The sequence below is a fragment of the Arvicanthis niloticus genome, chromosome 1 (genome assembly GCF_011762505.2).
Source record: "Arvicanthis niloticus isolate mArvNil1 chromosome 1, mArvNil1.pat.X, whole genome shotgun sequence".
Taxonomy (NCBI): Eukaryota; Metazoa; Chordata; class Mammalia; order Rodentia; family Muridae; genus Arvicanthis; species Arvicanthis niloticus.
Window position 1 is genome coordinate 71,413,986 of NC_047658.1, and position 16,051 is coordinate 71,430,036.

At 48.4% G+C, this 16,051-nt stretch overlaps 1 protein-coding gene across 6 annotated transcripts in view; it reads left to right on the plus strand.

Moving 5' to 3' along the window:
- Nucleotides 1-16,051, plus strand: part of Numa1 (nuclear mitotic apparatus protein 1) — an 86,817-nt gene that overhangs the window by 65,979 nt on the left and 4,787 nt on the right. For 5 of the 6 annotated variants that reach the window (XM_034489980.2, XM_076939047.1, XM_076939045.1 and 2 more), the window contains exons 9-19: nt 376-533; nt 783-900; nt 986-1,103; nt 1,404-1,544; nt 3,124-3,246; nt 3,347-6,706; nt 7,357-7,398; nt 13,429-13,497; nt 14,973-15,092; nt 15,180-15,398; nt 15,505-15,662. In XM_034489980.2, the coding sequence (XP_034345871.1) occupies nt 376-533; nt 783-900; nt 986-1,103; nt 1,404-1,544; nt 3,124-3,246; nt 3,347-6,706; nt 7,357-7,398; nt 13,429-13,497; nt 14,973-15,092; nt 15,180-15,398; nt 15,505-15,662 (4,626 nt within the window). The remainder of the gene's footprint in view (nt 1-375; nt 534-782; nt 901-985; nt 1,104-1,403; nt 1,545-3,123; nt 3,247-3,346; nt 6,707-7,356; nt 7,399-13,428; nt 13,498-14,972; nt 15,093-15,179; nt 15,399-15,504; nt 15,663-16,051) is intronic. The other variant, XM_076939054.1, reaches the window with a different exon arrangement.

Sequence of the window (16,051 nt, forward strand, 5' to 3'; positions counted from 1 at the left end):
GGGGGCGGTTCGAGACAGGGTTTCTCTGTGTAGCCCTGGCTGTTCTGGAACTCACTCTGTAGACCAGGCTGGCCTCAAACTCAGAAATCCACCTGCCTCTGCCTCCCAAGTGCTGGGATTAAAGGCGTGCGCCACCACTGCCCGGCATGCTTGCATTCTTAAGCCAGGAAATTAAGGCATGGAGGAGGGAGAAGACAAGGTTCTCAGGTATCTCCCGAGACATGAGGTAGCTTGCCAGATAGAGAACCCAGGCACATTGGCCTCCCAAACCAGTGTTTGTTATGGTCACTGGTGCTGCCCCATTTCTAGCTGCTGCTGGTTACTTCAGACCTTAGACTCTTACCCTGGCATGTTTGCCATCTCCTCCTTCCTCAGTTTCCTCTCAGGTTCTCCATCTTCCCCTATGGGTGACATCCTGCAGACCCCACAGTTCCAGATGAGACGGCTGAAGAAGCAGCTGGCAGATGAGAGGAACAACAGAGATGAGCTGGAGCTGGAGCTGTCTGAGAGCCTCAAGCTCCTCACTGAGAAGGGTAAGTACCTGACAGAGTGTGTGGGCACTGCTGATGGGGAGCCCCAGGGACAGCTTTGCCTGCCATGGTGTCCCTTTTGTTGACAGTGGAGTTTCAAGCTCATTGCTGGCACAAATGTCAGTTTGACTTGCTAGACACTGGGTTCAGTCCTGTCCTGTGTCCCTTTCCTGTGGCACAGAGACTGTGCCTCCTTTGCTGTCTTCTGTCCCTGGCTCTTTGCTGACTCTGTCTCCTTGCTGTCCTGGGCAGATGCACAGATCGCCATGATGCAGCAGCGCATTGATCACTTGGCTCTGCTGAATGAGAAGCAGGCAGCCAGCTCCCAGGAGCCCAGTGAGCTTGAGGAGCTCCGTGGCAAGAATGAAAGGTATGACTCTCCCTGCCGTCCTTCTAGCATCCAGTCCCTGCAGCGAGGTGGGGACCATACCATTCTCATGGTTCCTCTCCTGCAGCCTCACTGTGCGGCTGCATGAGACTTTGAAGCAGTGTCAGAACCTGAAGACCGAGAAGAACCAGATGGATCGAAAGATTAGCCAGCTTTCTGAGGAGAATGGGGATCTTTCCTTTAAGGTTAGTGGGGCTGGCTGTGCAAGGAGGCCCTTTAGGGCAGAGGTGCTCTGGAAGTTTCCCCAAGAAGGTTGAGAAAACTATCTAAAACCTGGCTTTGGGCTTTAGTCACTTTCCTTGTTATTGGTTCCTGGAAGGGTGCTCAGGCAGCTCTAAGTGATGCTGTGTGTTTCTGAATGAGAGATGTAATTGGCTATGATTGGATTGAAGGTGGGGAAGAATTATTGGAGGCCCCAAGGTCTGGGTTTCAAGGAATTGCTGGAGCGAGGTGCCAACTTTTATTTAACCTTGCTTATATTTCAGGTGCGAGAGTTTGCAAACCACTTGCAACAACTGCAGGGTGCATTCAATGACCTGATAGAGGAGCACAGCAAGGCTTCCCAGGAGTGGGCAGAGAAGCAGGCTCATCTGGAAAATGAGATTGGCACAGCCCTCCAGGATAAGGTAACCCTCTGCTCTGGAGCTGCTCATGGTCTCCACATGTAGTTCACTAGTCTTCTGGGTCCTGGAGTGATGAGCTGCCTTCTCAGGGTTTGGTAGTGCTTGGTAATAGGTTGGGTGTAATATACCTATGAACTCTGTGATATGCACAGTGTGGATCTTGGACAAGTTAATCAGTCTCTTAGGGGACTAATGCTTTGTTAATTAACTATTGTGTGATTGAAGGGCAACTCATAAGCTCTTAGTAATTAGTTGTGATTTCAGGTTGGGTTTCTTTGCTGAAATGCTTGATATCAAAAGTATATCAGAGCTGGGCAGTGGTGGCGCATGCCTTTAATCCCAGCACTTGGGAGGCAGAGACAGGGGATTTCTGAGTTCGAGGCCAGCCTGGTCTACAGAGTGAGTTCCAGGACAGCCAGGGCTACACAGAGAAACCCTGTCTCAAACACACCCCCCCCAAAAAAAAAAAAAGAGTATATCAGAGATAGTTTTTTTTCATTCTGGAATATTTGCATAGACATTACAAGATTTTTTGGTTTTTGTTTTTTTGGTTTTGTTTTTTGAGACAGGGTTTCTCTGTATTGCCCTGGCTGTCCTAGAACTCACCCTGTAGACCAGGCTGGCCTCGAACTCAGAAATCTGCCTGCCTCTGCCTCCCAAGTGCTGGGATTAAAGGCATGTGCCACCACTGCCTGGCTTAGACATTATAAATTGCTCATCCCTTCTAAATCAATGTGAACTTTTGTTTTTTTAAAGTAGCCTAGCTCTGTAGCCCAAGCTGGCTTTGGACTCTGTCCTCTAGTCTTTGTTTCCTGTGTGCCAGAGTTACAAGATTCTGCAACAATGTTTTGTTCAAATATTAAAGCTCCTTTTGGTATTTTGTTTGGAGCTCAGAAAGTTTTGGGTTTAGGATTATTGGATTCTAGATTTCAGACTAGGGATGCCCAGCCTATATTACTGTTGTTACTAAGAGCCCAGCTCTGCTGCTTCCTAACCTAGTAGCTCTTGGGCATAGCACTTAGAGTCTGGGATCCTGAGCGTTTTTTTGTAAAAGAGACAGTGGAGACTCCCTGTGAGCCCCCACCCTCCACCCCCGGGGGTCAGGAGTCAGAACATATCCATCATGTTGCTTTGTGCCCACACTTGAGGGGGAGTAGATGTTGGGCTAGGGCAGATGAGGCTAGGCTGGCATAGATGCCTGGGGTTGTTTTTTAAGCATTTGGGTAGTGTCTGAGTCAAGACTTGTCTGAGGAAGGCTATGTGGTAAGTTGGCTTTGCACATTTTGACTTAAATTTACACATGTAATTGGGAGTAGAAAGTCAGGTGCTCAGGAAGTCCAGACCTGTGGTTTCTGTTGATATGCAGGGACTGGGAGCACAAATTGGTTTTTGAATTCTTCATTTTCATGTCTTAGACTCTTTGAGTTTTGGAGAGCCGTTACTCCCAGCTCAGACCCATGGTTTCTGAGGATTTTCTCCTGAGCCAGGGCAAAGGGAAATCTAGGAGACAAGATGATCTAGTGTCTGGTAATTAGTGACAGTTCTACTTCTCTGTTCACACGGCTCTCTTGCTTACTCCAAGAAATGTCTTGAAGAGAAGAATGAAATCCTTCAGGGAAAGCTTTCCCAGTTGGAAGATCAAGCAACTCGGCTACAGGAGAGCCCAGTCCCGGAGAAGGGTGAGGTGCTGGGTGACGCCTTGCAGGTAGGAATAGACAGAAACATTTAGTAAGGCATTTGATAGGGTTGATTCTTGGTGTTCTTTGATAGGGTTGATCCCCATTTTGTCTTTTTTTCCCCAACAGCTGGATACCCTGAAGCAAGAGGCAGCCAAACTTGCCACAGACAACACCCAGCTCCAAGCCCGTGTAGAGACTCTGGAGTGTGAACGTGGCAAACAGGAAGCTCAGCTGCTTGCTGAGCGGAGCCACTTTGAAGAAGAAAAGCAGCAGCTGGCCAGCTTGATTGCTGACCTGCAGAGCTCGGTTTCTAGCCTCAGCCAGGCCAAAGAGGAGCTCGAGCAAGCCTCCCAGGCGCAGGGGGCTCAGCTCACTGCTCAGCTGGCCTCTATGACAGCACTCAATGCCACCCTGCAGCAGCAAGATCAAGAGCTGGCCTGCCTGAAAGAACAGGCCAAAAAGGAGCAGGCTCAGATGTTACAGACCTTGCAAGAGCAAGAACAGGCTGCCCAGGGCCTCCGCCAGCAGGTGGAGCAGCTGAGCAGCAGCCTGAAGCTGAAGGAGCAGCAATTGGAAGAGTCAGCTAAGGAGCAGGAGGCAACCAGGCAGGATCACGCCCAGCAACTGGCCGTCGTCGTTGAGGCTCGAGAGGCCTATCTAAGGGAACGGGATACTGCTCGCCAGCAGCTAGAAACATTGGAGAAGGAGAAGGATGCCAAGCTAGAGAGTCTGCAGCAGCAACTTCAGGCTGCTAATGAAGCTCGGGACAGTGTGCAGACCTTGGTCACACAGGTCCAGCAGGAAAAGGCAGAGCTGAGCCAAAAGATAGGAGACCTCCATGCCTGCATTGAAGCTGCCCACCAGGAACAGCGTCAGGCCCAAGCTCAGGTGACAGAGCTAGAGGCCCAGCTGAAGGCTGAGCAGCAAAAAACAGCTGAGAGAGAAAAGTTGGTTCAGGAGAAGGTCCAGCTCCAGGAACAGCTCCAGGCCCTTGAAGAGACTTTGAAGATTACCAGAGGCAGCCTTGAAGAAGAGAAACGCAGGGCTGCAGATGCCCTGCAAGAGCAGCAGCGCTGTGTCACTGAGATGGAGGCAGAGGCTCGAAGCCTGATGAAGCAGCGGGAGCAGGAACAGAAGGAGTTAGAGCAAGAGAAGGCTGGGCGAAAGGGGCTGGAGGCCCGGGTACAGCAGCTTGAAGAGGCTCATCAGGCTGAGACTAAAGCCTTGCGGCAGGAGCTGGCAGAGGCCACAGCTTCCCAGCACAGAGCTGAGGGTGAGCGGGAGCAGCTCATCAGGGAGGTTGAGAGCTGGCAGAAGCAGTTTGAAGCTAGACAGCAAGAGGAGGCAAGGTATGGTGCCATGTTCCAGGAACAGCTGATGGCTTTGAAAGGGGAGAAGATTGGCCAAGAGGTACAGGAGGAAGCAGTAGAGACCCATGGAGAAGGCCAGACAGGCCAGCAGCAGAGTCAGCTAGCCCAGCTTCATGCCAGTCTGGCCAAGGTCCTCCAGCAGGTCCAGGAGAAAGAAGTTAGAGCACAGAAGCTGGTAGATGATCTCTCGGCTCTGCAGGAGAAGTTGGCTGCCACTAACAAGGGGGTGGTCTGCCTGAAAGACTTGGTGCTCAAGGCAGGTGAGCAGCAGGAAGCGGCTTCACTTGAGTTGCTCAGAGAGCTTCCGGGGGCTGGAAACAGAGAGTCTGATGGGCTAGGAGAACAGCAGGGCCGGCCATTCTCTAGCACACAAGCAGCACTGAAGGCTATGGAGCGTGAAGCTGAGCAAACAGGCTGTGAGCTGGAGAGGCTGCGAGCAGCACTGATGAAGAGCCAGGGCCAGCAGCAAGAGGAACGTGGGCAGCAGGAGCGGGAGGTGGCACGGCTGACCCAGGAGCGGGGCCAGGCCCAGGCTGACCTGGCTCAGGAGAAGGCAGCCAAGGCAGAGCTTGAGATGCGGCTGCAGAACACCCTCAACGAACAGCGTGTGGAGTTTGCTGCCCTCCAAGAAGCCCTGGCCCGTGCCCTGACTGAAAAGGAAGGGAAAGACCAAGAGCTTGACAAACTTCGTGGGCAAGAGGCAGCTCAAAGAACAGAGTTGAAGGAGCTCCAGCAGACTTTGGAACAGCTGAAAATACAGTTAGTCAAGAAAGAAAAAGAGCACCCTGAAGTGGGTACCAGTGGAGAAGATGCTTCTGGCCCAGGAACCCAGTTGGAGACAGCTGGAAAGACACAGGCACCAGGCCCTGAGTTGGAGGCACTTCGGGCAGAGATCAGTAAGCTAGAGCAGCAGTGTCAGCAACAGCAGCAGCAGGTTGAAGGCCTGACACACAGCCTGGAGTCTGAGCGTGCTTGCCGGGCTGAGCAAGACAAAGCCCTGAAGACACTGCAGGGCCAGTTAGAAGAGAAGGCTCGAGAGTTAGGGCAGAATCAGGCTGCCTCAGCTTCAGCTCAAAGAGAGTTGCAAGCCCTCCGTGCCAAAACCCAGGACCATAGCAAAGCTGAGGAAGAGTGGAAGGCCCAGGTAGCCCGTGGCCAGCAGGAAGCTGAGAGAAAAAGCAGTCTTATCAGCAGCTTGGAAGAGGAAGTATCCATCCTGAATCGCCAAGTTCTAGAGAAGGAGGGGGAAAGCAAGGAGTTGAAGCGCCTGGTTGTAGCTGAATCAGAGAAGAGCCAGAAGCTGGAAGAGAGGCTGCGCCTGCTTCAGGTAGAAACAGCCAGCAGCAGTGCCAGAGCAGCAGAACGCAGTTCAGCTCTACGAGAGGAGGTACAGAGCCTCCGGGAAGAGGTGGAAAAACAGCGTGTAGTTTCAGAGAACTTGCGGCAGGAGCTGGCCTCACAGGCAGAGCGAGCTGAGGAATTGGGCCAAGAGTTGAAGGCCTGGCAGGAAAAGTTTTTCCAAAAGGAGCAAGCTCTCTCTGCCCTGCAGCTGGAGCATACCAGCACACAGGCCCTGGTAAGTGAGCTGCTGCCTGCCAAGCACCTTTGTCAGCAGCTGCAAGCTGAGCAGGCGGCTGCTGAGAAGCGCTTCCGGGAGGAGATAGAGCAGAGCAAGCAGACAGCTGGTGGGCTGCAGGCAGAGCTAATGCGGGCCCAGCGGGAGCTCGGAGAGCTAGGATCTTTGCGGCAGAAGATTGTTGAGCAGGAGCGAGCAGCCCAGCAGCTGCGGGCAGAGAAGGCCAGCTATGCAGAGCAGCTGAGCACGCTGAAGAAGGCCCATGGCCTGCTGGCAGAGGAGAACCGGGGGCTGGGAGAGCGGGCCAACCTTGGCCGGCAGTTTCTGGAAGTAGAGCTAGATCAAGCCCGTGAGAAGTATGTCCAGGAGTTGGCTGCTGTGCGTACTGATGCTGAGACCCACCTGGCTGAGATGCGGCAAGAAGCACAGAGTACGACCCGGGAACTGGAGGTGATGACTGCCAAGTATGAAGGTGCCAAGGTGAAGGTCCTAGAGGAAAGGCAGAGGTTCCAAGAAGAGAGGCAGAAACTTACTGCCCAGGTAAGGTCTCCGTGCTATGTGCTCTCCGTTCTGCAGCCCTCCCCTTGCCTCCATCCCAGATCTGTACTGCAGTAGCCAGCCTGCCTGCCTTCATTCACTGAGTAGCAGCAGAAGAAAAGTAGCCAGTAGAATCCCAAGTTTGTCTGAAAAAGGATGTTAATGACAGAGAGTGGTGGCGCATGCCTGTAATCCCAGCACTTAGGAGGCTAAGTCAGGAGGAGGATCATGAATTTGAGGCCACATAGGTAGGGGTTGCATAGTTAGACCCTGATTGAACTTCCACAGTCACCCCCCACCCCAATAATGACAATATGTCTGGCCTCCTTTTCTTTGAAAGTTGATTCTGAAGAGTCAAGTTGACTAGCTTTTTGTTTCTTTTGGTGTTTTAAAACAGAATCTAATGTAACTCAGGCTAGCCTTGAACTCAGGATATAAGTAAAGATGGCCTTACACTCTTGATCTTCCCGCCTTCACCTCCCAAGTGTTGTGAAGTGTCATGTTGCTGATTATGCCCAGTTACCTGATTCCAGCTGGCCTATCCCCCTCTCACCCCACACTCCCATTCTCTGCTCGAAGTTTCAGAGCCCAAGTGAGGTCAGTCTGTCAGTGGCTGCATCTCACTGTCTCCATTGCTTCTCCCCCATGCACAGGTGGAGCAACTAGAGGTATTTCAAAGAGAGCAGACTAAGCAGGTAATGCCTGGGGTTCTCGATAAATGCTGGCTGCTTAAGCGGTGACCAGTCTCGGTGCATGACCCCGGCTGCAGCTTGCTCCGCCAGCTCCTGTTGTGAACTGTTTGTGAAAGGCAGGGTCAAGCCATGGAGTCCAGTATTATAGGCCCTCTCTGGGGCCTCATCCTACCATCCCAGGTCGGCCTCTCCCCTTCTGCCCTTTCTTTCACCTATCAAAGGTAGCATAGCTTCATCTTTCCTGGTGACAAATTCAATCCTTGTAACACCAACACCTCCCAAGCCCTGTTTTGAGTTAAGGAGACTAATCCAAGAGGAAAAATAGATTTATATGGCTTTGTTTAGATTATTGCCCTTCTTCTCCAAGTTATCCAAGGCATGACGGTGACAAATGAGGCAGTCCTTAGAGGATAGGGAACTCGCCCAGCTCACTCTGGAGCCTTATCCCAGAGCTTCACTCACATAGAGTCAGACAGAAGTAGAAAGGGTCTTCCCCAGGTAAGTCTTCTCTCTGCCTTCATCCTCTCAGGCCTCTCAGGCCTCCCTAGTCAGTAAGCCACAGAGCTCATGTTTAGTGAGAACTCTTTCTCATATTCTCTCTCTCATATTCTCTCTCTCTCTCATATTCTCTCTCTCTCTCATATTCTCTCTCTCCCCTCCCCTCAAGATTTTATTATGTAGAAAGTGATCTGCCTGCATGTATGCCTATAGACCAGAAGAGGACACTAGATCCCATTACAGATGGTTGTGAGCCACTGAGTGGTTGCTGGAAATTGAACTGAGGAGAGGACCTCTGAAAGAGCAGACAGTGCCTTAAACCTCTGAGCCATCTCTCCAGCCCCAGAATACTTTCTCAACTCATCTTCCTGGTCTCTACAGACATTCTAAGAAAATGCAATAATCAAATTGGAAAGCAAGCAGTTAGCAATGGAGCCTTTTGCCTCTTCCTCTGCTGCCTGTTCATGCCTAAGCTCCCATAATGCCTGGAGGAAACAGGGGTGCTTGTGGCTGTTATGATCCCTTTGCTCTTTGTTGTAGTTGGGGGAGGGGCTTGGGAGTGTGTGCTGCCCTGCTCTTGTCTCCAGCATTCTTTTCTCCCAATGCTAACCACAGTGGCCATGCTGCTAGCATCTCTAACAGCCCTTGGAGACTGGAAAGAGGTCTGGGGGCTTTGCTTTGGTTATTTTGGGGGAGGAGGGAGAAATGAATGTACTTTGACAATGTTTGTTAGTACCAGAGTAGGTGTCCTGTTCTTTTCTTTTTAAGTTCTTTATATATGAATATTTGCCTATATATGTATATGTACATTATATGCATGCCTGCTGCCTGCAGGGACCAGAAGAGGATGTTAGAGCTCCTGGAACTAGAGTGATAGTTCATTTTTAGCTGGCACGTGGGAGCTGGGAACCAAACCTAAGTCTTCTACAAGAAGTCGTAGAACTTAAAACCACGTAGTCATCTCTCCAACCCCATAGGTGCTCTGTTCCTACCCCAGCCTTTCTAGTTTGGGCTGGGGAGTAGGGGACAGTAGAGATGTATAGAGATGTATAGAGATGGTGACTCTGAAGAGTCAGGTGGTTATTTTGGTGGCGGAGACTTAGAGCTGGAATGAGTTTGGTCAGGTGACCCTGGTAACATCTATTTGGGGCCACCTCAGTCCCTGACAACTTTTGGACAGCACAGTGTTACCTGTGTAGAGAAAGGGCCTGAGGATAATAATGGTTGGGAGAAACCCTCTGTTGTAGTCAGAGGAACAGAACTGATTGAATCTGTATTTATCAAAAGGAGACACACTACAGTAGCTTACGCACCATGGTCTGTAGTTTTGATGGAGGAGAAAATAATCTGATGGTATTTCAATCCATAAAGCTGATGCTTCAGCTGGTCTTTGGTTTGTATTGGAGTCCTACAGAAGTAGTTTCTAATACCTACAGAGGAATGTCTCAGCAGTAGGATAGATAAACTCGCCAGCAAGACTGAGGACAGAAGGCAGAAAGCAAAGTTCCCTTCTGTGTCCTTTTATATGAGCTGCCACCAGAAGGTGTGGCCCAGATTTAGGGTGCTTCTTCTTACTTCAGATGATCCAGTCAGAAAACCTTCCTAGATGTGCCCAGCTGCTTGGGTTTTATTTGATTGCAGATGTCGTCAAGTTCAAAGCCAAGATTAGCCATTATGTACAAGTTCACCTCTTGTCACCTTGACCCATGATCAGATCTCCTTATGCTATCTTTAATTTCCAAATGAAAATAGCTAGGTCATAATTATGCCTAACAAGCAATAACTATCCCATGTATAACTGCAAATACAGTATATATTTTAGAGTAGATGACACTGTTCCTTGAGGGACATTCTTGTAGTGTCTCACAACTTAAAAATAACCACTGATATTATCTCTTTTTATGTTGCATCACATGATAAACCAAGGAATGAAAAGACAAATATCTATTTAAAAGGTTTATATATACACAACACAGTTTTAACAAAATATGAAACAAACACTTCTGTCAGTTGTAATTCTCGTTTCTGTAGCTAGTCCCTTGGCTTTAGCTCAGTGGCTTTCAACTTGTAGATTGAAACCCCTTTGATAGTTGGATGACCCTTTCATGGGGTTGCATATTGGATATCTTTCATATCAGATATTGGCATTGTGATTCATAATAAGAAAATTACAGTTATGAAGTATCAGCAAAGATAATTTTATGGTCAGAGGTCACCACAACATGAGGAACTGTATTAAAGTGTCAGAGCATTAGGAAGGTTGGGAACCACTGCCTTAGCTGGTTTTCATAACTTTATAACAATATTACTATATTGCACACCGATTCAAAGCATATACCAAGCCTTCTGGAGAGCCCTACCCCAGTCCTCCAGGCATTAACTGGGTCTTCAAGAGGCCATTCTGTCATTCTATCAGAATGGATGCTTCAGGATCATGATGAATGGATTCCATGAACATGGGCCACTGTTGTACTTCTCTGGCTGAAAAATGAGTTTGTTAGAAGCAATACTGTGTGGAATATCATGGTGGATAGGGCCTTCTGTAAATTCATGATGGTAGTTTTGGCAGAAGCATTTTGTGTATGAAAGGCAAATCCATAACCAGAATAATTATATACTCCAGTAAAGACAAAGCCCAGTGTTGATCTCTGCTTCTGGCAGATCTGGCACTCAGCCTTGGTGATGGAAGTCTGTATTGTTGAGCCCAGGTATAACCTCTCTCTCTGCACTGGGGCCACTTTGTTCATGGACCTTTTATGCAATGACAGAATTGGCTGGGGAAAGAGGCTGATGGGTCATTCTATCTACTTGATTATTGAACTCCTTAGCTGAAGTCACCCTTTGATTAGCATTTACATAGGACTCAAGTATCTTCACATCCTTTCTTGTTTGAAGACATCTGTCCACATACTTTCTAGATGTCTTCTTGCTCTTCCAAGTCTCTTAACCATCCAGCCAATCAGTTTGCTACAGCCTATGAATCTGAACAATCACACATCTGGCCATTATGACCATATATATTGCCTAAAGTTTTATTCACTGTGAAGATTTCTCTTTACCTGCTGTTTTTCAGGGTTGACCCAGAAAAGGGTTATAATGCTGTAGCTATCCATTTCTGGATGCTGCAGACATAATGTACAGAGCTATTAGTAAACCAGGCCCTAGTCTTCTCTTTTTCAGTCAGTTAATCAAAGGCCACAGCTGTGATGTTGCAAGTATACACTTGGGAGCAGAAGGCATTGTTCTCAAAGGGAGGATACTTGTCTGCAGATGATAGTAGAACCTTGCTCCAAAATCCCTTGAGTACTATTGGGTCTGCTGGTCCAAGTGGTAGACAAAGGAGCCTGAACAGAAGCCTGGTCCTTTTGAAGAGCCTTCTCCTGTTCCAGGCCCCACACAAATCTAGCAGCTTTCCAAGTCACTTGGTATATGGGCCAGAGTAGCACACTCAAGTGAGGAATGGGTTGTCCCCAGAATACAGATAGGCCCACTGAATGTTTTTGCTGCTTTCTTGGTGGTGGGAGGGGCCAGGTACAATAACTTATTCTTCACTTTAGAAGGAATATCTTCTAAAAAAAATATCTGCATGCCCCACCAATGGACTCCTAAGAATTTCACTGAGGTAGAAGGCCCTTTAATTTTGATTGGATTTATCCCCTATCCTCTGATACCCATATGTGTTACCAACAAGTCCAAAGTATTTGCTACTTCTTGCTCACTTGGTCCAGTCAGCATAATGTTGTCAATATAGAGGAACAGTATGATGCTTTGTGGAAGAGACAGATGATGAAGACCCTTTCAAACTAAGTTATGACACAGGACTGGTTAGTGTATCCTTGAGGTAAAACTTTAAGGGTATACTGCTGCACTTGTCAACTGAAAACATTGTTTCTGGTGGTATTTATGGACAGGTATTGAGAAAAAGGCATTTGCTGGATCAATAGCTACATACCATGTACCAGGAGAGGTGTTAATCTGCTCAAGTAAGGACACCATATGTGATACAGCAGCTGCATTTAGAGTCACTACTGACATTTGCAGTAGACTGTCATTCTCCATGATCCATCTGTCTTCTGTACTGGCCAGATGAGAGTTAAAGGGAGATGTGGAAATCATCACCTCTGCACATTTCCCTGGTAGAGGCAACTCTTAATGGCTTCCATTTGGCCTTTGCAACTGCCGTGGCCCTCGCTCCACGGGTTAGAGAAGCACTGTGGGAATTCTGCCAGCCTCTAAGTACATCCAACCCAATTATACATCCTGGAACTGGAAAACAGCCACAGGATGAGTTTGGGGAAGTACTGGACCCACGATGAGCTGGACTTTAGCCCAAACTCCATTGATCACCTGACCTCCATAAGCTTCTGCCTTAACTGGAGGGCCACAATGTGTCTTGGGGTCTTCTGGAATCAGCATTAATTTAGAACCAGTATCCAGTAGACCCAGAAAGTCAGGCTGTTTACTCTCTCTGGTGTACAGTTACCCTTGTAAAAGGCCATAGGTCTCTCTGGGGAAGAACTGGATCTTTATGTGTTTTATCAAGGTTCTTCTTCCAGGGGATCTGGCCATCCCTTCATTCAAGGTGTTCTGTGTCTGCAAACAGGTTCAAGTCTGGTTCACTGGCCAAGATTCCCTATTGCCACAATCCAGTTTAGCCTTTCTTACATTTGTCTGAGGGCATGACTTCTGGGCCTTTCCGCTGTGGAGGGTCCCGTTTTACACACCATACCCATTCAAGCATCATAATTTCCCTGAGCTTCTTAAAATAGCCATGAGCATGAATCCAAGGGAGACGCGGCTTCCACAGCTCCTTGTCAGTAGGTCGTCCTTTGACAAGTACTTCATTAAACTTTTGACACCTCTTTTTAAAAACTGAGCATGCTTTCATATTAAATCCACAATCTCTACTCCATGGGCCTATATCAATAAACTCACTTTGATTTGTTGTAATGTTCCTTGCACCATTATCCCACACCCTTAAAATCCATTCCCACGCAAATTCCCCAGGCTTAATACTTGAATGAATTAACAAAGTCATTTAGCTCCTTAGTGGTGTTGTACACCTTCTCACTGACCCTGTAGGAGCCTGCTTAGTTTTAAGTTTGGTTATAAATTATTGGTGGGCCCTGAGAAACAGCAGTGTTGTCTTGCCATCCCAAATTACAGGATCACTTTCCTTAACCAATAAATGCCCTTAATTTAACCGTTGACACCTTCTGAGGCTAGGACTTGAATTTTGGTTTTAATTCTTCCAAGGCACACTTAGAAATCTTTAGACTGGTTATGTATATCCAGAACAAGAGAGTGAGGGCAAGCAGGCAAAGAACAAAAACTTCCTTCTATGTCCTTTTTTGTGGGCTGCTACCCGAAGGTGTGGCCCAGATTTAAGGTGGATTTTCCCACCTCAAATGATCCCATCAAGAAAATCCCTCATAGCCCAATTGCTTGGGTTTAAGCTGTTTGTAGATATGGTGTAATTGAAAACCAAGATTAGCTATTACATTTTCATCTTGTTTGTTCTTTTCTGCTCCTCAGGTGGAAGAACTGAGTAAGAAGCTGACAGAGTATGACCAAGCCAGCAAGGTGCAGCAACAGAAGCTAAAGGTGGGACGAATGTGTGACAGGCCTGTCCTCTGACTGCCTCAGAATGGCAGGGTGGAGGAACATCTTCTCTAAGCCCTTAGTTATGGAGCCATATGTTAGTATGGAGCCAGAGCAGGAGCTCCCTGGGGGGCCTGGTTGCCCAGGAACCTATCCTGGGCCTCAGAAACCTTGGCTTTGTCTTCAGGGATCTATTACAGCCACTGTGCTTTTCAGTTTAAAAAAAAAAAAAAAAATCAAGGCATAGATATAGTTCAGTGGTAGAGCACTACTTGGTGCATAGAAAACCCTAGGTTCTGTTTCCAGCAGTTCAAAACAGAGGGGAGATTGTTTCAGTTCTTGATCTACCCTAGCCACATTTTCCCAGTCAGTAGGTGAATGGCTAACGACTACCAGGCAGAATAGGACAAACTCCTCCATCCATCTTTTCTGTGGAAAAGCCCTGTTTTAAGTAGTTGGGGTTCAACAGCTGAGAGTGTCAACAATTCTTAGTCTTAGAATGCATTTCTGCCCACCCCACCTTGGGATGGATGGCAGACAAGGTCTGTTATGCAGCCTAGAGTACTGGGATTAGTGTGCCATGATGACCAGTGCAGTTAACACTTTTAATGCTTCTCATTCTGTTACTGTCTATGTTCTAGTGTTTGCTTTTTGTGGCTCTAAGCTTCCCATCCCTTAGTTAAGGGCAACAGATTAGGCACCAGTTTCACTGAGACTTGTGCAGCACAGTGGATCCTAGGTAGAGGAGCTCTGAGCTTCAGATTTCCTTCTCACTGCCTTGCCCATGGTCTGTTGTGAACAGTAAGTAGGTTCATCATGTTCCTTTTTAGGGGTTGTTAGGAGCTAGCAGGTGTAGGAGACTATTGGTGGGATGCATCCATCTAGTACCTGTAGTAAACCAAGCTGATGTTGCAGGTAATGGAATTAGCTGCTGGCCTGCTCTTGAAGAGTTCTGGTCCTCTTAGGAGGTAGTACTGGCACCATAAAGGAGCCAGCCCCACAGTTTTGGACCTTGGTCAGTTTGCCTAAATCTCTGGGCTCTTTTCTTCTCCAAAACAAGGATAAAAGTTATTTCTTGGAGTGGTTTGGAGGAGTGAGTCCCTGTCATTGACGTGCACATACAGTTGTCTCCCACTGTGCTCTATACCAGGGTATTCTCTGAAGATCAGTTTCTGTTCCCTTGGGAGATAATGTACTTGTACAGGGGGTGAGATACTTGGTGCTTGGCCTCATAGATGGCAGGCTGAACTGTGAGAAGTATCAGAGCCAGCAGATGGTCAGCAGGGTGTCCATAGGAGGGTCTGGGAGGGAGAATATAGTTGTTTTGTAGGCTGCAGTTGGAGGGTGGGGATGTGTGTATTGGGCTGAGGTGTCCTAAGTGTCCTGAGGATGACTCTGAAGTACCTGTGGAAACTGAGCAGCAAGAACAGGCCAGTGGGTTTGGGTAATCAGTTTCCTTGTTTTGATTGATTTCTCAGGCTTTCCAGGCCCAGGGAGGTGAAAGCCAGCAGGAGGTCCAGCGCCTCCAGACCCAACTGAATGAGCTGCGAGCCCAGCTGAGCCAGAAGGAGCAGGCAGCTGAGCATTACAAGCTACAGGTAGGGGCCAGTAGCTGTCTTGCTCTGCCCTTCTCCCTCACCATTTCTAGGCTCTGCTGCATACACGCACTCTGCCTGTTCACACAGATGGAGAAAGCCAAGACCCATTATGATGCCAAGAAGCAGCAGAACCAAGAGCTGCAGGAACAGCTTCAAGACCTGGAGCAGCTGCAGAAGGAGAACAAGGAGCTGCGGTCTGAAGCCGACCGTCTGGGCCGTGAGCTGCAACAGGCAGGGCTGAAGACTAAGGAAGCTGAACAGGCCTGCCGTCACCTTACAGCCCAGGTGCGCAGCCTGGAGGCTCAGGTAGGCACCTGCTTTAAACAGAAGCACCTCACATCTGTCTTGTTGCACGCCATACCTCCTCTCCGAGGCCACCCCTACTCTAGACTGCTCTTTATTTTACTTCTAGGTTGCCCATGCAGACCAGCAGCTTCGGGACTTGGGCAAATTCCAGGTGGCAACTGATGCCTTAAAGAGCCGTGAGCCTCAAGCAAAACCCCAGCTGGACTTAAGCATTGACAGCCTGGATCTGAGCTTGGAGGAGGGAACCCCTTGCAGTGTTGCTAGGTCAGGAGACATACCTCTCTTCTATCCTGTTCACTGAGTGCATGCTGTTCTAGCCTGTGGTCCTTCTATGACAGATGCCTGCTTAGGGCACAGTAGAAGTGAAAAAGAGGTGGAACAATTAGGAATGTCTTGGAGGAAGCTTTTATGAGTTTTGATAAAATCTACAGGAGTGTGCAGAGGTGGATGAGCGGCCTGTAATGTGAGGCCGAGTAGGCCGAGAGCCTAGAGGCTGGACTAAAGACTAATAAGCTTCCGAAGTGCTGAATTTGAGGACTACAGGTTGGATTTGCATCTTAGAGTTTGCTGACAGTATTGAAGTCAAGGTTAGCAGTACAGTTACTGTTTCAATCAAACATGCGCTGCTTTGTGTGCGAATGTTCTGAGTTCTT